The sequence below is a fragment of the Dryobates pubescens genome, chromosome 21 (genome assembly GCF_014839835.1).
Source record: "Dryobates pubescens isolate bDryPub1 chromosome 21, bDryPub1.pri, whole genome shotgun sequence".
NCBI classification, from domain to species: Eukaryota; Metazoa; Chordata; class Aves; order Piciformes; family Picidae; genus Dryobates; species Dryobates pubescens.
Genome location: NC_071632.1, coordinates 8,040,373 through 8,061,845, shown reverse-complemented (window position 1 = coordinate 8,061,845; position 21,473 = coordinate 8,040,373). Strand labels below are relative to the sequence as shown.

Below are 21,473 nucleotides of genomic sequence, written 5' to 3'. Positions count from 1 at the left end.
TCTTGATGCTCTCTCCTCCTGACTCCGAAATTAATTCATCGCTCTGGAAGTATAATGGTCAAAACTAGGTGTAAAATTCCAGCTGAGCAGAGTGGGAAGATGTTGTCTACATCTACTCTATACATCCTATACAACATTTTCTTCTTTTTGTAAGAGACCCCTCTGTGAGTTAATCCATACTGAGTAGACCATATATCTGTGGAATGCCTTTTACTTTAACCTTCCAATTTGGAAGTGATGCCTGGATAACCAGAGTACCATTTTCCAGTTAGCTTTTACCAGCAATGAAGTCCCTGTTTTGTCCTTCAGGAGCTTTGCATGAGGTGAAGTGAGATGTCTTGGTGAAGCTGAGAAACATGGCATGTAGTGAAGCTTAGCTTGAGTACAAAAATATTACTACTGCAAGTTAAAGTTTATATAAAGTGAATCCCACCTCAAGTCAAGCTTTTAATTTGTTAGTGTGTATAATATCAGAGATTCTCAAGGCTCTGTGTCCTGTGCTCACTGTCATGTTTGCATATTGGGATTTGCAAAAGGAGTTGTACCAGTCCTTTCTTTCTCTTATGTCAGCTGTAATGTTGGGACAGAACCAGAGAAGGATCCTATTAATGTTAGAGGGTTTGGCTAATTTCTTCAAAGGCTTTATATTCTTTCTCAGCTCATCTGATTTTTCCAGCTTAGAGCCTCTTTCACTTGTCTTGAAGGAGGATTTTTGTGGTCAGCCATGATGGATTTGAAATGTGAAGGCACTAAGCTTCTTTGCAATTTTGAGTGTGGGCTTATCCCATTGAAATAGACACTGAAAAGGGTTTTTCTGTAGGACAGTGCTAAATACTGAGGTGGATTCTCAGGAACCTCTTTTGTCTTTTGCAAGGATGGAGAAGATTCCTGGGCAGCATTTTGTGGAGGTTCAGAAAAGCATTTTGGGGACTTTAGGTGCCTTCCCGCATAGTCAAGGCAGAATATGAAACTGAGGGTGTTTTTCAGTGATTTGGAAAGGCAGAAAATCTGTTACCTGGCATAGCACATGACTGCAGCTGTATGTCAGAGTTGAAGCTGAGAATGTTGATCTACAGATAAGTTAGTTATTCACATGGCACAAATGTGGATACATACCCAGATAGTAGGTTTACACTTGGCACTGTTCTCCAGACTGAGAGAGGTACTCCTTCCTGCCAAGCTATTACGAACAGAAAGGAAAGCATGAGACTCTCCATATTTTACTGGAGTGAGAGAAGTTCTAAACCTAACGAAGTGTGATGTGGGCTGAAAACTGTGGAGTGTTCTGTGATGTGGTAGTTGCAGAAATAAGGTGTGTGGCTGCAATTATTGACACGTATCAAATGTTAGAGTGCTGTTTACATAAGAAAATTTAAATCTGATAGTGGTGTTGCTACAGAGTTCTTTTATTTTTCACTTGTGCTTGCTTTGAATGAATCCAGTCTGGTTATCTTGAATTCTATCTAAACCTTTAGAACACGTTGACACACAGAATGTAGAATTAGAAGTTTTCATGTACCTTTTTTTTTCTTTCATTTTTATTGCTGAATGTCTACACCTCTCTCTTTTTTCCAACCACTAAACAGTCTCATTTTCAGCTGGTTTCAAGTTACTCTTCCTTTAGCATGCTTGTGGAAGGTACTCACAGACCAATCCAGAAATTGGAACTAAACTGTGGTAGAACAAAAGCTATAAATCACCCATCCCCAGTAATTCTCTCTGTATACATCAGTGCTAGGTAACACATTTGATAGTATTAATGCCTTCCAGTGCTTCTAAATTTCTTGTTTGTTGCCTTGCTTAAAGTATTATAGTTTGGAAGGTGGATGGTTTGTGAACTTCCAAAGCGTTGCAAAGAACCTTTCCAAACCTCTGGAGAATATTTGAGAGGGGATGAATTTCATTTTCTGGGCAAACTTTTTCACTTCCAAGAAAAGCAGCTCAGCCATGTTCTTACTGGTTGAGGAACCTAAATAAGATTCATGGGTGAGCTTTGAAATAACTTGAACGTTGTGTTTTCTACAACTGTAACAGGATCAGAATATTATTTCTTTCAATTACCAGAAGACTGAATGCTGTTTCACTTGTAGCTGGGAAAAACAGAAAGATGACTCAGATGCATGTAGGTTTACCAGGAGTCTATCTGCTCTCTGTCTAATGAATGCTGCTAAGAAGTCTGCTGCCTGTGGAAAATGCAACATTAGTGAGATGATGGAGTGCTGGCACTTGTAATAATATCTGTTTTGGAAATTAGGCAGGGGAGTATTTACTGAGGTAGGACTCAGGGGACCATAGCATAGATGATCACTAGCTCAGAGCTGGTAGATGCCTGTGGGTTCCACTGATGGTATTGGCATTGATTTCCCCACTGAAATGCTGGAAATAACGTGCACTGTAAGGCAAATTAACATTTCCATATTGCTGTGCCAACTGAATTTTAAAACTATTCTGATGCCAGTTAAACATGTAATCTGAGTGGTCATAACTTTGCTGACAGAGGTTCATGGTCAAGCTATTCATTAGTGCAAGTATGATAAGCAAGAATAAAACCAAAGAGCCTTGACGGCTGTGCGAGTTACTAGCTGATATGATGGAACTATTCTCTTCAGATTGCTGAAGTGCTGGCTGTTCTTGAACAGCTGAAGGAGAAGCCCTCTCAACATCATCCTCTTAGCTTCCTCCTTGAGGGTGTTTGAGGCCAGATTGGATGAGGCCTCAGGCAGCTGAGTCTAGTTGACTGGTGTCCCTGCCTGTGGTGGGGAGGTCGGAACAGATGATCTCTGAGGTCCCTTCCAACCTAAGCCATTCTGTGATAGTCACTTTGTGGCTGAGCTTTTCAGTGTTTTCCTACAGTAGTGCATAAATAGGATTGAAAGCTCTTGTAAACTTTTTTGATTAAGAGAGATGTTTCTTTTTCACTTGAATATCTACTTTCCTTTGCATCATTTGATCACTTTTCTTCCTGTCTAATGATTCTTTGTGTCTTTCCCAGTTTCTGGTAGTTTTACTGTAAAGACCTCTTTGCCCTACTTCATTCTGTTAGGCCTTGTGTGAGGTTTTTTTTATTCTCTTTTCTCTGAGCATGGTTTGGTGTCTGTTTCTAAATCAATCTTTATTGTTAACATGACTTTTTCTTTCACTCTTGGATTGAGGCCAGAGACAGATCCTTGCTTTGTCTGTATTTGAGTAATTCTGTGCAAGAAGTGTTGCATGGTTTTGGGGAACAGAGGGATGCGGGGAGGGGGGTGGTGGTTTGAAAGCATTAGTCAAGACATGGGCAGGGGTTGTTGTGACTTTTGCACTGGTAATTATTTCTGAACTTTCTGAATTGCTTCAAAACATGATCCCGTTACTGTGTGCGTCATTGTGAGAGACAGAGAAATTTGGTTTATTCTAAATTCTTACATCATCTTAGAAAAATGCCTCACTATTACATAATTGCCATTGTTCTTTTGCATGTTTTTCATAGCATCCTCCTGGGCAGTTGAGAAGGAAGTACAGTTCCTGCTCCACTATTTTCCTGGATGACAGCACAGTCAGCCAACCAAACCTCAAGTATACCATCAAATGGTAGGTGGTAGAATTGCTATGTTTTTCATAGAATCTACATTCTATTGATATGTATTTGTGCATATGTGTTTCTGAACCATTACTAAGCAAGCTTTCAAGGTTTCAGTTTTTGAAGTAGTAAATGTGTGTAATCCAAGGCAGTGAATAGGATGAGCAAAGGGTGTTGCTCTTATTATAGGTCCTCCCACTACTACAAATCTCAACAGAAACCTGCAACTAAGTCTTTCAAATTCCAGCAGCTGAAATCCTTCTGTGTTCAACTGGGTACTGGTTTTGGACCAGTCCTCAAAACTTACTTGGGTACTTGTTTATTCAGACTTTCAGAATAATCTGAAATTGAAGAGCTCTTTTCTCTTCATGAGGAAATGTTTATTTGCTAAAATTGCCTTCTGACTTTCTGAAATGAAAATGACTTGCCGTCAGATTCATTTCTTTATTGAGTACAAGGGCACTGGCAGTTTATTACACAACAGTGAGGGGCTTTGTATGTTGCTGCACACATGGCCTTGGGTGACATCTCAGATGATCATTTCAGGTTTCATTGGTGCCTTTTTACATTTGGAGAGAAATTAAATTGATACTTATGGAGTGGTGTCCTTTACATTTGGTACGGTAAGGGGGGGAAAATGAGGGAAGAAATGTTCAAGCATTTTATGCTGCTGTCTTGGAGCTGCTTGTAGGATGATTACCTTGGAGTACTCCAGTGCAAAAAATTAAGACAAAATCTGTGCTACAGAGGCACTTACAGGAGAGACAAATACATTCAGACTAATACATGCAAAAAAATCTTTAATGTTGGTGGTCACTAAAATATTCTTCATTTTTCTATTTAAGAAAAAAAGAGGCAAGTGGAGAAGGGATTTGCAGTTAGATTGGCACCTTCTTTTTTGCCTCTTGGAATCTCACATTCTTATGCTCTAAAGTCTTTCTATGCAGATTTTTATAAATGCATTGTTTTGGTTGGGTTTTGGGTCCCTTTCTGTGTCAGAGCTGAGACTGCTTATGGAGAGAACTCCTAAGTGCAGCAGATAAGAAGGCCGTCATGGCCAGCAGCAGTCTGCTGAGAGGAGACAGAAAGATGAGCTGGGGAGGAGCAAGGTGGTGACATTTGGGAGCAATTTGGGGTGTATGGAGAAGGGCAGAGCTATAGGGAGGAGAAGGTGTATGTCAGGCTGGAAGGCCTGTGCAGGGCTGGGACCTGGCTGACTGCATGGGGAAAGTTGGAAGCTGCAAGGGGTCAGAGAGTTTGAAAAGGTGTTGTAGTTTGAGCTGGGTGCCCCCCTGGTGCATTCACTTCCTGTGTCCAGAAGTCCAGCCCAGAGGGATGGACACAGGAAATTGTGTATTTCCTACCATAATTCTTTGCACCACTATAAGATCCAGTGCGGAGTCTGGCACTTCCTCTTTCCTTCCCTCTCCGAGACTTGGTAACTGGGGGAGAGATCTCCCGGCCATGGGCCTGACTGGGCCCAAGGCCACAGGGGGATGGGCAGTCTCAGGCCTGGCCAGCTGAGACTAGCCCAGCAGAGGGAGGGGGAAGAAGGAGCCCTGGGGGTTTTGCATGCACCCTCAGGTGGGGATGGGATCTTTCTTTGTCACTGCGCTTTGGGTTTTCTGTAACATTCACTGCTTTCTATTTAAACTTTCATCACTTTTGCAATCCGTTTGTCTGAGTCGTTATTTCTGCCTGTGGTGGGGAGGGGATCTGCCCCAACCCATTACATTTTTGGCGCACCAACGTGGGGCCAACTGCAGCTCGGATTGCAAAAGATGGAGAGTTTAAATTTAGTTCTGGGCGTCGGTTTGGGTTTGGAAAGTTGGGGCTCAGGTTTTGTGTTACCGGGGTGACTGTGTGAACTCCTGTGGGCTGCAGAAGGATAGCTGGTGCGTGGCTGATGGCATGGAATTCCCTACTGTTGTTTGGGAACAGCGAGGGGTGGTTCTTTCTGTGACTTTCTGCCCAGGGTAGCTTAAGAGTGCTCTAGTAGCCTAAGAAGGCGAGACCTGCCTTCTCCTCGTTCTCTGCGGAGCGGCAGGGAGCGGAGGAGGGGCAGCGGCAAGCAGAGCGTGGTCGGCCCGCGGCCGCTGCGGGGAGCGGACACCCGCGGCGAGCGGGCAAGCGACTGCTGGAGGTGACTCGGACTCTGCATCGCGGCGACAGAGACGGCGGGGGCCGGGCCGCGTTCAGGCGGCGGCGGCAGCTGTAAATCTTTCCCTGGTGTTTTCGGACGTGTTCCGAAAATGGCGCCGAGCACCTGGCTCCGCCTCCCTGCTTCTTCAGTGGGCTGTGGCGCAGCTCCTCCCTCTTCCGGGGGTGGAGGTTGTGCAGCCGGATGCTGTCCTGCCTCGGTACGCGAGCGCCCAGCCGGGGGGTGCGGAGTGCCTCTGGCATGCATCCGTGTAGCTTTGGTCCGCGTGAAAGCGGTTGGCTGCGGCACCCTGGATGGATTGAAAAAGGCAGTCGTGGAGCCGGATTGTTCCGACTGGCCTGCCCCAGGGGTGGAGAATTTGCCGCTGAGTATGAGAGTAAAGGCTTGGCTGAGAAGTTGTGAGGTATTTCCAGGTGACCAGGATGTCCCAAGGAGTCCACAAGGAATTCACGCTGCAGGAGAAGGACTGCGTCGCTGGGAGGTTCCATCACATGAGGAAGAACAACTGGAATGGACTGATGCTTGAGCCTGAATGAGAGACTGTTTGAGTGGATGCCCAGATGAAGATATGGACTCCGCCGGACATGTCATCAGAAGTTTTCTGATCTGATGATGTGTTTGGGTGCAAAGATTATGGTATGAAATACAGGGGTGGCATGTTGTAGTTTGAGCTGGGTGCCCCCCTGGTGCATTCACTTCCTGTGTCCAGAAGTCCAGCCCAGAGGGATGGACACAGGAAATTGTGTATTTCCTACCATAATTCTTTGCACCACTATAAGATCCAGTGCGGAGTCTGGCACTTCCTCTTTCCTTCCCTCTCCGAGACTTGGTAACTGGGGGAGAGATCTCCCGGCCATGGGCCTGACTGGGCCCAAGGCCACAGGGGGATGGGCAGTCTCAGGCCTGGCCAGCTGAGACTAGCCCAGCAGAGGGAGGGGGAAGAAGGAGCCCTGGGGGTTTTGCATGCACCCTCAGGTGGGGATGGGATCTTTCTTTGTCACTGCGCTTTGGGTTTTCTGTAACATTCACTGCTTTCTATTTAAACTTTCATCACTTTTGCAATCCGTTTGTCTGAGTCGTTATTTCTGCCTGTGGTGGGGAGGGGATCTGCCCCAACCCATTACAAAAGGGGTTATGTGGGGTGAGAAACTGGACTTTAGCACACGAAGGCTCTGAGGAGTCTTTCCTCCTCCTCTCTCCTTTCTGGCTGCACATTTAACAGATTAAGTGTGGGGAGATGGTAGGATTATTGCTATTGTAGTGCAACTGTTTCCTGTCCCCATCCTGGCAGTCTGCAGATAAATGACTATTGCAGACAGGTACGTTGGTGAGGGATGTATTTTGGCCAGCTCATGTGTTTTTTCTGGGTCATGCAATGCACTGGTGTGTTTAAAATATTAGCTCGTGTACTGGAGGTCTGCAGCATCAGTGGGGTGGCCAGGGTAGGCTGATGAAAAGCTCCATAAGCTTCTCCCCTGCACTCTGAATGCTAGCTGAATCAATGTGTGAAAAGCAGAAGGAAGCTTGGGTCTGAGTTAAACTATTGCAGCTCTGTAAGACCTTCAGATTCTGGTAGGTATTTCTAAATAGTAAATATTTTCTATACTTGATGTTGTTGTGTTTGTTTTTTGTTTTTTTCTTCACAAAAGCAACCATATGGGCACCAAGCAGAGCTCTGCACATAGATTCTTACATCTGCTTTCATAAAGTGAACTGCAAGTGTGTTCCTAGGGGCATAATTTAAAATCAAATTTTAGGACTAATTCATTTTGCAGAGAGCTTTCAGTCAAATTAAATTCATTCATAAATGTGCTTTTTGTGTTCAGTGAGGAGTGCCCTTTAAATGCCCACAAAAGGATTTATGATCTACAAACTTCTAAAGCAACCAGAAAAAATCTATAGTGCTCATACAAAGTCAGTAAAATATATTTCCTTTCAACTAAGAAAAAAATATTTTCCATTACATGGCTCATAAAAACCCCAAACCTGAAAGAATTTAAAATTTTACTGAAGGGGCATCTCCAACCTGTTGTTTTCCTACCATGCAGTATGTCAGTTTTCATGTAATGCAATAAAATTACAGGGCAATCAACTGACTCTCTTAAAAGGGGAATTTTGCATCTGTGTAAGACATAAGCATCATACAGTGAATCACTGACAAGTTGTCAGCAAATACAATTCCCTCCTTCCCCTGTAGTTTTGACTGGGTTTTATGCTGCTGGCACAAGTAGGGAGTGATGCTGCTGGTTCTGCCTTATCTTTCAATCAAACTCTATCATGAGTAAAACATGTGTCCTTTGATAAAGCTGGAGTCATGAGTTGGAAACTGGAGAAGAACCATGAGAAGCCACCTCTTAATTTTCTTCGGGCTCAAATGTGAATGAGATCAGTTGTAGATGTAATTAAAATCTTAGCTTTCTGTGAGCATAAGGACACTTTTTGTCTTTGTGCAGAATATAAACAGAGGTACTTTGTTATGTGGTTGAGAACATGGGAAATGCATAATGCAGTAAGTTATTCAGGGAGTTGTCTTTCCTGAGTTAAAATAAGTAACTCGATGCCATAAAACTGTAGGAGCCTGGTATTTGAGTCTGCTATGTGAGTAACTACATAGAAAGAGAGCCAAAAGTTAATGGGTTTAAATAGAAAATCATAAGCCAACGGCGATTAAAACATTGCATGCTAGTCTGGCAGCCTGAACAAACAATACAAGAGAATGTCCAGTGTCTGTGGTGCTTTGCTTTGCACCTTGGAAGTCAGGAGGAGTTTTATCATTGCCTTTAGTGGAGCAGGGCATTCTATGGAAGGTGTGTGCAACTCGGTGTATGGAATATAGGTATTTTCATTTCTACTGAAGATGAGGCACTTGGATTTTGAAATTGTCTCCATCAGTTTTCCTGGTATCTAACAGTGAAGAGAATAGGCTGTTGAGCATGCTTTGGGTCGTGCCTTGTGCTTAGTTTTAAATTTGCATGTTAATGTGACAATTCATACAGAATTTGACAGTCCTGAGGTATTAACTCTATGTTTTTCTTTACAGTGTAGCTCTTGCAATATATTACCACATCAAAAACAGGTATGTGAATATTGAAACCTTGTAGTGAGGATCTCTTTAATCAAAACAAATGATCTGCCCAAATCTTAAAAATCCGTGCTCTGTTTCTTTCAAAAAAAAATTTGGGGGGGTGGGGGGGTAGCAGTTTTATTTGCTGTGCCAGAAATGAAAACCACATTCTTTGGTATTTACATAGATGTGATTTTAGCTTAGAAAACTAAAAAATGGAGGATTAAATAGCATAAAAATCTGGAAATGCAGATCAGCATTGAAAAATTTTGATGAATCAGTGTTTAATGTGCACTTCTGCATTATTTCATGTCTTGCAGTTCCAGAGAAATCTGTCTTTCAGATTTTTTAGCTATACCTTTGTAAGTTAAGTGTGTACATCAGTTAATGGATTTGTGTCCCTGCCCAGGGCAGGGGGGTTGGAAGTAGATGATCCTTGTGGTCCCTTCCAACCCTGACTGATACTATGATTTTTGAAATACAAACTATTAATTACAGAGGAAGACAAACATTGTGAATAGATGTAATTCAAGATGCCTCAGAAACAGAGTGGGTCCTGGCTTATCTCTTCTGGTGTACTATGTTTTAGATCTCTGTGCAGTCAAGTTGTTTGAAATTGAATGGCAAATAGGTTCTCTAAAATGTAACTTGATAAGTAAATCAGACTTTTTTTAATGTTGACTTGTGCTTTTGTATCTTAAATTACCTGTCCTTATGTTATCTCACTGTATCATAAAATAATCTTTCCCAACATTTCTAAGGAGAGGTTGTATACTTCCAACTAACTTTTTTGTCCATGGCTTTTCCATGTGTCTTTTCAGAGAACTTGGCATAGATCTTGGTCTAGCAAGCCACTAATATGTTTTTTCTTCTGGACTGTAAGAAGTCTGACTAGAACAAAAGTGATTGCTCAGAAGTTTAAAGTTAAGCTGGTACGTCATTAGGGACCATGTTTCAGGTCACTGGAACCCACCACACTTACTGACACAAGGCTGACATCTAAAGAGAAGCCTTTAGAAGTGCACAAGGGCAGAGAGGTTTACAGTTTGGTCCTTGCTGAAAATTTTTGTGAGACTTTTCAAGGCATCGGTGTGCCTTGGACTGAAACATGACGATATGTAAAGCCGAAGTTGGAGCGAAATCTGTTCCCAAACCTTTAATCTCATTTCCCAGGAGATGAGCTGTTGGTGATCATGCGTGCATTACTTGTTTATCTGTCTGTGGTTCCCTTTTTACCCTTTCCTCCATCACCACTAGTCAGATTTTACTGTGCTTGACTAAATAATGGAGATCTCCAGGGTAATCAGATTCTGAAGTTTTGTGGAAGTTATTCCTAAGTGCTTAGGTATCATGCCAGTTGAGTAAAAGGCTCAGAGTAGGGACCACAAAGGGTGAGAAACTTCAGTAAGAGCTCACAGCTGTGCAAGAGGAATCCAGACCCAGAGCACATCAGACTTGCTTTGTGCCGATTGCCATGGAGCTGATTTCTGCCTGCTGGTAAAATATGCCCACTTGTGAACTTGATCTAAATTTAACCTACAACTAGACAGAGAGGATAAACCTTCAGAAAATAATGAGTCCCATGTCAGTGTGTTAAATCAAATGCACTCTGAGTGTTATCTTCTTGGGAAACTTGCTGCTGTCCTTTCTCCTGTGGGATGGAGAAGTGGTTTAGTCAGGAAGAGGTGGTTGCTGCTTCCCGCTCCTGGAGCTGCCCTGGGTAGGAGCTGCGGTGTCAACACGCCCTCTGCCGCACTCAGGACAGATGGGCTCGGTGCTGATGTTGGAGCAGGCTCCTGTGTGTCAATTAATGACTGAAATGAAGGTTGTGAAGTCACTGATCTGTCTTTAGTTGTCTCTGATTTAGGAATAGAGGAACAAGGTGATAACAGCAGTACTTGCTGCTGAAACAGCAATAGCAAAGCAGGTTCTGCTTCCTGCCTTTATAGGTGAAAAGGAAGTTGTTGACGTATGTGGTAGATTTTGGTTCATTGTTGGGGGGATGGGGAGTAAGAAACCACTGTAACTCTTACTCAGGGCTGATTTTGACAGAAAATGAGTCCAGCATCTGCTTTGCCAGAGAAGAAATCTTTTCAGGCAGTGTTTAGTTTATCTCCTGTACAGCAAACTTAAACCTAAAATAATTCCTAGTATTCCAAACTCTCACCAGTGTTATTTTTTTTTTTGAGGAACTCTGTATGAAACAGAATATTCCTTCATGTGTTCCCCACATTTCATTTGATTGTAACATTCTAGTTACCATTCCTCCTTCTCCCAGTGTCTTCTACCATTGTTACATTGATTGGCTTCCTGCAGCTTTTGTTGTACTTAGCTATGCAGCAAGTGATGAAAGACTGTACCTGGCTTCTTTTCAGAGCTGTGCATAAACACTGGTGGATTTGCTAAATAAATAAACTAAATAAAACAAACCCCAACAAACTAACCATGATAAATGCTTAAATCAATTAGTAGATGGTTCATCTTTTTAAGATAATAATATTAGTTTCAATGAAGACAAGAATTTATAAGTTCTGATGTATTTTTTTCTATGTGGAGTAGGTTTTTTGGTCAAATATGCCTTTATAGCATGCAGCAGCTACAGCATGAAGAAACAAAACAGGAAATTCTTTCTTTCTCCCTTCTCATTGTGCAGGGCCACCGTTTACTGTAGCGCACCAGTGATTCCAGGGAAACTTCCTATGTTAAGACACTAGCTTTATTATGGAGGGGGGGTGAAAAAGTCTGACCTAAAACCTTTGCTGATAGGAATTTTCTAGTAATTATCTGGGTCTGGAGTTTTGTTTTAATTTAGGTACGCCTTTTCCCTAAAATAAAATAGGAAAAAAAAAAAGAATTAGAAACACTTATTTCAAGTATTAGCAGGCTTTCAGTTTATTTCAAGTGATAGCAGGCTTTCTAGCAGGAAAAGAAAAAGTCACCTTCAGATGCTGAGGTTTAAATGTTACCTCCTAATAAGTACATTTTGTAGACCTGAATCCAGACTGAAATTCATGTTGCATGCCCTGAGAGACACGTGCTGTTGAGTAAAGATAGAGACCATATTCAGTAGTTTCTCTCTTAAGAACTCTGTGACCAGAGTACCAGGGATGCTATAAATAAAGATGGAATTGTAGTAAGTAGGTCACATGGATGCATCTGTCCAGAGAGTGTCCAGTTCTAACTGGTACTGTTCTACCACATACTTCTGTGATCGTTAATGTTCCTGCCACGATTACACACAGCAAAATCTTATGTCGCATACTGGATGTTTGTTAGGTTTGTGGAGTTGCATCAAACGGATCATGAGCAACAGGGGTCTGAGGGAGAAACAGCAAATGAGCCAAATGAATAGGAAAATTGCTTTGTCTGATTTTGTTGTTGTTGTTCTGTACTGCTTTTTGCTTTCAGAAATCATTAGTGGGATAGGGGTTTCCAAAGGAATGAAAAGTGGAGTATGTAAAGCTAGAGGCTAACTAAAAATAATCACAGAATAAACCAGATTGGAAAAGACCTCCAAGGTCATCAAGTCCAACCTGTCACCCAAAATGCTGTATAGGTGGTAATGTTCATAATGTTGATAATAAAGGAGGAGGAATTAAGAGGGTTTTTAAGGATTGGCATGATGAAATTAAGAAAAGGAGAGTATGCTGGGCTGATTTTCTTGCAAGTTTATAGGAAGACTTCTTAGGCTGTGAAGCAGAGAGCACAAAACCTGTGTATCTGGGGCACTGAAAGCTGAGACTTTTAAATTCCTTTGTAATGCGGATTTCATCCCACACTGAACCTCAGGCTAGAATATGTCCAAACCCCACATTTCTGCACCGTTTCTAAGCACCCAGCAGCGTGAGGAGTCGTCATGATCCGCGTGTGTCTGCGAGCTGCATGCTGTCACCTTCAGATAATGACTCTGCTTTGGTTTTGATGCTTTTAGGGACACAGACAGAAGAATGCTCTTAGATATTTTTGATGAAAACCTTCATCCGCTTTCGGTAAGTCCAGCTGCCTCTTCTTCCCTTTCACGTGAACTGTCTTTCTTTCTGTCTGCTTCGTTTTGTTTCAGTCACCTATTTGGAAGTGTTTCTTCCTTAGAAATCTGAAGTGCCACCAGACTATGACAAACATGACCCGGAGCAGAAACAGATTTACCGCTTTGTCCGGACGTTGTTCAGTGCTGCTCAACTGACTGCTGAATGTGCCATTGTCACCCTGGTGAGTGTCTGAGAGATGACATCAACCATCTGACAGACCCAGTTTTGTTCCCAAAGTTTGGGTTTGTATGATTTAATAGAGCTAGGTGCTGCCAGGGAAATTTTTCAGAGAATCAGTCAGGGTTGGAAGGGACCACAAGGATCATCTAGTTCCAACCCCCCTGCCATGGACAGGGACACCCCACACTAGATCAGGCTGGCCAGAGCCTCATCCAGCCTGGTCTTAAACACCTCCAGGGATGGGGCCTCAGCCACCTCCCTGGACAACCCATTCCAGGGCCTCACCACTCACACGGTGAAGAACTTCCTCCTCACGTCCATCCTGAATCTCCCCACCTCCAGCTTCATTCCATTCCCCCTAGTCCTATCACTACCTGATAGCCTGAGAAGTCCCTCCCCAGCCTTCTTGTAGGCCCCCTTCAGATACTGGAAGGCCACAATAAGGTCCCCTCAGAGCCTTCTTTTCTCCAGACTGAACAGCCCCAACTCCTTCAGTCTGTCCTCATAGGAGAGGAGCTCCAGCCCTCTGATCATGGGGACCAAGAAAGTCTCTTGGGAAGAGATATTAGAGTTCATTTACTTGGGGAGAGTAAATGGTGGAAGAGATTAGGTCACATGTGAGACAGAAAGCAGGGTTACATCTTGCCCTCACAGAGTGGTAATGTTACAGTCCACCGAGGTGAAAATGCAGGTGGCATAAGGGGTCTGAACAAGAGGGAATGTTAAAAGCAGAAAGGCTTTTGGAGACTTTGCTGTGCATCATTGTCGCTCTCAGCAGCGACTCATAAGCAGCTGTAGGTAATATGATAGCACTAATAAGAATTGACAGAAGGAGGATTTGGTGAGTGACTGGGACATGTTGGTGATGGTTCTTTATTAGCTGCACTGTGCTTGTCTTTCAGGACCACTCTGTAGGGTTGAACAATTGCTCTCAAGTTTAGCTGCTTAAAAATAGCATGACACAAAAGAAGTTTCAGATTTTCAGCTGGTATGGATCAACATAGCAGTGTGGATTAAAGGAGGGAGTGATCTCCACCAGCTGATAATTTCTTCATTTTCTTGAATTTGTTATGCTACAAATTCTGACAAGCCTCTAGCTTTCAGGCACAGTTTTGGCCGTGTTCTTGACTCGGATTTTATATGAACAAAGGTTTTTTTTTGACCATGCTACAACACGTGGTTTCATGACAGCTTTGTTGGGTCCTTTGGATGGAAGAAGGGAAATTGGAGAAGGTGGGTTTTGAAGCTCAAATTTACTCATTTCCTCCATTAATCTCTCTCCCTTGGCTTCTAAGATTAGTTGGCAAGCTTTTCTCCTTTGGACAGTCAGAATGAATTGTACTAGCCAGTACAGAACAGGAATATGAGAGAAAATAGGGCAAGAAACACCCTGCAGTGCTCCACTCATACATTTTGAAGTATTACTCTACCTAGTTACTTGTCTCAGCCATTACTTGTTTTCTGAAATGATATTTTGCCTGACTTTTACATAATTGCACTAAGTACTTTTCCTACTCCTTTCTCTTCCTAAGTGTTTTCTGCTAGAGGCAAGACACGTTGTGTGAATCAATATGTTCTTCTGTAATTTAATGAATCTACTGTCAAGTACATTGGAACCTTGTGGTGGTTATCTGTTGTTCAATCTTAAGTTATTTGACCAGTGAGGGCACTGTTTACTCAAAAGGAAAAGGCCTTTTTTTAATAATCAGATCATTCTGTTATTGCAATGCATAGTAAGTTCTTCCCCATACATCTAGTTAACCCAGGCATACATTTCAGTATCTTTCATTTGTAACTACTGGCTTGCCTCCTTCTGGTTCTCATGTGGTTTCCCTGCAAGTAACTCTGTTACTCATCTGCAATGAGGTATAAATGTTTGGGGTTTTTTTAACTCAGTTTTTATATCACAGAGTCACTTTTTGTAGTTTTTTTGAATGCTTAGGTGGCTTGGATTTTTTACCCAACACAAAAGCAGATAAGCAGCCCTGAAAGCAGCCATGCATATGTTTGCAGTGTTACTGTTCTGTTAATTCTTGCCCATGCATTCAGGATAATAGCACCTGTCTGACCCTGCTTTCCAGAAAGCTTCAGAGTTCTTGGATAAATAGTGATTTACAAGGCTGCTCCTGTTCTCAGTTTCCTCTGTATTTCCAGATCCCTTTCCTTTATTTGTTAGAGTCAACAAGAGAGGCCCCAGAGACAGATCGTGTTCTTTCTGAAATGTTCAAATGTAGAAATTAATCTGTTAAAAAGCAATCAACCCTTCCTGCCCTCCCCACGCTCCTGAAATCTTAATAGTGTTGGTATTGCTCCTTATGAGCCCTCCAAGCACTTTCAGTTTTGATCTCCTGTCTAGAGAGGAAGAGAGAAGCATTCCCTGCTGGAGCTGTGTTTTGCCATGGTCTGGCTGTCCGTTGGAGAGCAATCTGATAGCCGTGTCTGCCACTTGTTCCTCCTGGGAGGATTGCCAGAAGGCAGGAAGTGTATCTGTGGAGATCACAGTACATTTTGAACAAGATGCTGCAACTGTTAGCTTTCTTTCACTCACCTTAATTCTTTTTAAACTACTTTAGCCTCCCATCTTTACTGCCCAGTTCATTAACATGGACTAAGGCATGTGGTTGAATGCACTTTGCTGTTTGTCTTTTTTACATGCCATTAGCCAGGTAGGAGCAGCAGTTACAATTGGTTAGATAGCAGTCTGGATGTTCAGCAGAGGAGCTGAGTAAATGTGAAACTTCAGACTCTTAGATAAGCTAATCTCCAGCAAAAAGCTGGCATTGTGTTGCTTCAAGCACTTAATTAAAATGTTTCAATTAAAGCCTCCACTAGTACAGAATAACCAATTTATAATTAAACAAAAAATGTAATTTTCACACAGCCTCCAGAGCTGCCAAGAGATTTCCCACACTGATAGGGGGCAAAATTAACATCTCAGGTTGAAACAATTAAATACTAATTCACATTAGTTATTTATAAAATAATACCATAAGAATAAAACCAGCTTTAGGAATTCTACTCCTGATTTAAAGTCTTGCAAATAATGGGTTTGTCCCAGTGAACAGCTGAACTAAATGCTCTGTGACCTGACTTTGTGAGAAAAATAATCACAGAATGTTAGAGGTTGGTAGGGATGTCAAAAGAGAATCCAGTCCAATCCCCGCTGCCAGAGCATCATCACCTGGAGCAGGTTACACAGGAGCACATCCAGGTGGGTTTTGAAAGTCCCCAATGAAGGATACTCCACAACTTCTCTGGGCTGCCTGCTCCAGAGGTCTGACACCCTCACAGGGAAAAAGTTTTCCTTTCTGTTCCTGTGGAACCTCCTCTGCTCCAGCTTGCAGCCATTGCCCCTTGTCCTGACATTGGACATCACTGAGCAGAGCCTGTGTCCTCCTCACACTGCCCTGCACATCTTTATCAACATGAGTGAGGGCACCCCTCAGTCTCCTCTTCTCCAGGCCCAGCTCCCTCAGCCTGTCCTCAGTAGGAAGATGTTCCACTGGCTTCATCATTTTTGTGGCCCAGAGCTGGACTCTCTCAAGCAGTTCCCTGACATTCTTCTTGAACTGAGATGCCCAGAACTGGACACAATATTCCAGATGAGGCCTCCCCAGTGCAGAGTAGAGAGGGAGGAGGACCTCTGACCTACTCACCACATCCCTTCTAATCTACCTCAGGATGCCATTGGCCTTATTTCCTACAAGGGCACATTGCTGGCTCATGGCCACGTCTACAAGGACTCCCAGGTCCTTTTCCCCAGAACTGCTCTCCAACAGGTCAGCCCCCAACTTATACTGGTCCATGGGGTGGTTGTTTCCCAGCTGCAAGACTCTTCACTTGTCTGTGTTGTATAATACATGTGTGCTTCTCCCTTGACCCAAAATGTTCCCATCCTTGCTACAACTGAGAAATGCTCATGTGATCTTCACTATCTCCTCAAGGCAGAGGTGGCAAATGGTACTCACTTTAATCTCCTAATTGACTAGCAAATAAAAAAAGTGAGAGTTATCCATACAAACAGGAAAACAACACAGTGTTGTGAGAGTGAAATATTTATGCTCTGTTCTTTTGTTTTGTAAAAACAATCCTAGTAACTGGACCTAGAGAGGAGCAGGATCCAAGTTTTCTGCTTTGCCTTGGCATGACTTTTTGAGTGTTTTGTTGTGGTTTTTTTTTTTTGCAAACAGGCCAGGTCTAAGGCTTGCAGTATACTTCTATGTCTGCAGTAGTTTCATAGAGGTTCCATTTTGCATTTGTAAATATGGAGATAAGCAGATCTGCTGGGTCTGTCTGCTACAGCCTGATCGGATACAGTGATATGCAAATGCATGCAGTAGGTGAGGTGAATTATTTCTGTGAAGTTCAGAGGAAGGTTCTTTTGAAATACATTGCAAAGTTCATGCTGTGACTGAGAGGATAATTTGAAATTTGAGGAATGTAAGAATAAATTCTCCTTATGAAAAATAGGGATTTAATTAATCCAGCCAGATGTTCCCGGATTCTTATTGTTCTCATCAGTCACATTTTCAGCAGCTAGGCAGAGAAAGTGATTATTGTTGAACTGTGTTGAGAAAATGAGAGTATTTGAAGAGAAGTTTTCGTGTGTTTGGAAGAAAGAGGAAATCATTTAGCTGATTTGCTTTCACTGGAATATTTTTACTTTTAAATGCTGATAAAATACTTTTTTTTCCCCTTCCATATTTCAGTTGCAATATTAAAAAAACCAAACCAAAAAACTGTTACTTGTTTAAAAGAAAACAAAAACACAGAAGGAAGTGATCAGAGTCCAGAGAGAGAGCGGTCTGCAGCAGAGGGCCTTTTCAGCTGGCCCAGTATAGCTACCAATCTTCATGCTGCTAGTGATCTCTGAAGCCCTCAGAGTACAAAGCCAAGTACTGCTTATTGCCTGGTTTGATGCCGGCACTCTCCATCCAGTGACTGGAGGGGATTTTGGACCTGGTTGGGTGAGCCACATAAATAGTTGAAGCTGGGCTACTCCAGGTGTAAGAAACCCATGAACACAGTTGTGTGTTTTCAGTATTGGTGGTGTCTGCCTTTGTCCTGGGTTTCAAGCATTCTCTGGGAGGTGGCTGAAGTCCACCATTTTACATCTGAGGAAGGTGGTCTCCACCTGTGCTGTGGATCCTGAGACCCTTGGCAGCTGACCATGTGTTCAGGATATGCTCTGGAGAACACAAAGTGGAATGGGAACTTCATACCTGTGCTATAGGCACTGGTGGGAACAGGAGGCTGAGATTCTGGTCCCTGGTTTTAGGGCTATTCTCATCTTTTGACTAGTCTATCACAGAACACATGAATGATTATTGGTTAATACTTGCATGTCTTTTAGTCAGGTCTTGCTTTAGGCAAGACTTCATAAAAAGAGAACATTCAGGCCAGGTACTGGGAGGGAATTTGTCTTAAATCCTCAAGAGAAGAGGACATTCTGTTGAAGAATGTCTGTATATTTCCTCATGCACCTCTAAGGGCTTCTGTGTGGGCAAGGAATGAATACTGATCTCAGTTTTAGACTGGGAGGTTGATATTGCCTAGAAGTTTGAGTGTACTTTATATGCACTGTAGTTCTTTGCCTTAGAGTTAATTAGAGGGCAAACCTGGTGGCATGTGCTTTTTCTTTCAATTCCATTAGTCCTTCTTATGAATATCTACAATGGCACTTTGCAGTTGTTCACACTCTCAGAGCTTTCTGTCTGCATTTGTTATTCTTGCTCAACATTTGGTCTCAAAACATAATAACAGGATGATTTTTGCAAGGACCACGACGATGTGATGTCCTTTCCCACCAAATGGATGGCACCAGACCTTTGTGGAACATTTTAAATGCCCAGCTGGGCAATTGCAAAGCACAGTTATTTCTGGAGAGTCGTGGTAGGGAACTGGCTGATTGCTTAGAACAGAGCATATGGCAATTTAGCGATTGGATCAGAGCCGTCATTTGCCTACTAGGACCCACTACCAATTACATTTTTTTTTTGTACAAGGATGTTTAGTTTCAAGGCATTGTGACACACTGAAGTTTTCTCATTAAAGAGAAAAGACTCTGTGTTGGAATAGAAACTCTCCTCATTAGTTATTCTGTGCTCCTGCAGCTTATGATTTGGGCTACCTGGTGAGGGGGGTTAAATGGGAGAGGGAAGGAATGAAGTGTTTCAAAACCATGTTCATTTGTAGATTCTCTATTACAGTAATTAAAATACTGAAAAGATAATTTGTTTTCTGTCAGTGTAAATCAAGTGAGAAAAAATTAAAGTGACTGGAGTTTTATTGGTAAAGTAGAGAGAGAATTTGACAGAAAGCAATAAAAACAGGATGAGAGAAGATAATGTTTTGCCCTTGCTCTTGCCTCAAAATTCAGAATTGTTCCAGAATGTCAGTGACATTTCTCAGTGATTGCCTACTTCTTTAGCATGCTGAGACACCCATTCAGCCTCCTTGGAGGCAGTGCCCAACTTCTGACCTCTCTGATGCACCACAGGAAGCTCCAGTACTGCAGACAGATGGAATCACAGGATAATTTACATTGGAAGGGGCCTCTGGAGGTCACGCCTGGTCTGACCTCTGCTGAAAGCATGACCAGCTGGGTCAGGCTGATCAGGGCCTGCCCAGTTGAGTTCTGAATTTTTTTCAAGGATGGAAATTTCATAAAATCTGTCCAAAACCTTCTTTATTGCTTTAGGGAAGCCTATAAAAGGAATTGAGGTGTTTTAGGTGCTTAGGCTGAACTCCTGATAAGAGGTATCAGTGGGATATCAGAAGTTAATGCCGAACACCTTCAAAATGAAGCACCAGAAACAAATCTCCCAAAAGACACCCCCCCCCCTTAATGAGATTTTAATAGAAGTTGAATGTTCCTTTGGATTATGAAATACTGAGAAGAAATTGCTTGACACTTCAATGTTTGGTGTATGTCTTCCTGAAGGAGAAATAATAATTAAAAAAATAAAAGAAAACCCAAACCCAACAAGCCTTCTCTGTTATATTCAACTTTTCTTTCTACTGGAGAGTATTATATAATATACCAAGGATGCTATAATGTCCTCTGAGATGGAAAAAATGAGATACTATTTCTCACTAATTAAAACTGAAGCTCTTCAGGGCTGTCTTCAGTTTTCACTTTCTTTATGTTCTGTTGCTTGGGGTGTTGTGTAACCAACTCTGTGCTATCCAGCATTGTGGGGAGCAGGACATCCTAGATAACTGGGACAACACTGGATGCTGTAGTTACTATCAGTCACTTCAGCATTATAGAATCATCAAGGTTGCAAAAGACCTTTTGAGGTCATCAAGTACAACCCTAACCCATCTACCATGACCACTAAATCATATCTTGAAACACTACATCTGGATGCTTTTTTAACACCTCCAGGGATGGCAACTCCACCACCTCCCTGGGCAGCCTCTTCCAGTGCCTCACCACTCTCTTTGTAAAGAATTTTTTCCTAATGTCCAATCTAAACCTTCCCTGGCACAACTGAAACCCATTTCCTCTCATCCTATCACTGGTTAGTTGGAAGAAGAGACCAACACCAGCCTCTCTCCAACATGCTTTTAGGTAGTTGTAGAGAGCACTTAGATCTCCCCGCTGCCTTCTCTTCTCCAGCCTAAACAGCTCCATCTCCCTCAGGTGCTCCTCATATGACACCCCCCAAACCCCTCACCAGCCTTGTTGCTGTCTTCTGGGTCATCTTCTGGGAAGGGAGCAGTTACAGTCAGCTGAGCTCATCTTTGTGTTCAGTGAGCAGTGACCCATCACTGCCCTCACTGAGGCTGCTTCTTGGCTGTGGTCGTTTCATCTTGTTTAGATGCCATGGGGAGTGCTGGCTCTGCCTGCGCCACCTGAGCAGCCTGCCACAAGCTGCCAGCCTGTAGCAGAGCCATGCTGTTTTCCTGGCTTCAAAATGCCCCCAGAAGAGCTCCTTCTTGGCCCTTTTCACTGTGATTCCCTCTCCCAGTGCAGACTTGCCTACACTGTAGCTGATCTCGGCTAGTAAGTCCTGGATGGATTCACCCAACTGCAAATAATCACCTCAGGGATTAGTTCTGGCTCAGCAGTGGCCCTGCTGGAGCAGCATTGCTGGACCTTGGATGCGGTTGCTGATCCTGTTTGTGCCATATTACAGTTCTGTGTTTGGATAAAAAAATGCCCCCAGGATGAGTGGTGATAATGGAAAGCTAAATGCTTCTCCACCATACTATTGCAACTCCAGGTCCTGGGAGTTAAGATCAGAGGCATCCAAACTAGGTCAGCATGGAGTTGTTTTGGGTCTGGCAGATTTATGAGCTCAAGGTGTGTGCTGAAACAAATCCTTTCTGTCCCTCTGCTCGACCTGAAATGGATTTTGAAGCCATGTAATGATGTTCCTGTGGTGCTGCATCTAAGCAAATGAACCTCTCCAGAGTTCATTGAACTCAAAAGCCAATTTGGATTTATACCCATGGAATGGTAATTTTATTTAA

General features: G+C 42.8%; 1 protein-coding gene across 3 annotated transcripts in view; it reads left to right on the top strand.

The window, feature by feature from the left end:
- CCNY (cyclin Y) overlaps positions 1–21,473 on the top strand; it is a 98,704-nt gene that overhangs the window by 65,990 nt on the left and 11,241 nt on the right. For all 3 annotated transcript variants that reach the window (XM_054171189.1, XM_054171191.1, XM_054171190.1), the window contains 4 exons: positions 3,470–3,570; positions 8,761–8,796; positions 12,716–12,773; positions 12,874–12,993. In XM_054171189.1, coding sequence (XP_054027164.1) covers positions 3,470–3,570; positions 8,761–8,796; positions 12,716–12,773; positions 12,874–12,993 — 315 coding nt within the window. The remainder of the gene's footprint in view (positions 1–3,469; positions 3,571–8,760; positions 8,797–12,715; positions 12,774–12,873; positions 12,994–21,473) is intronic.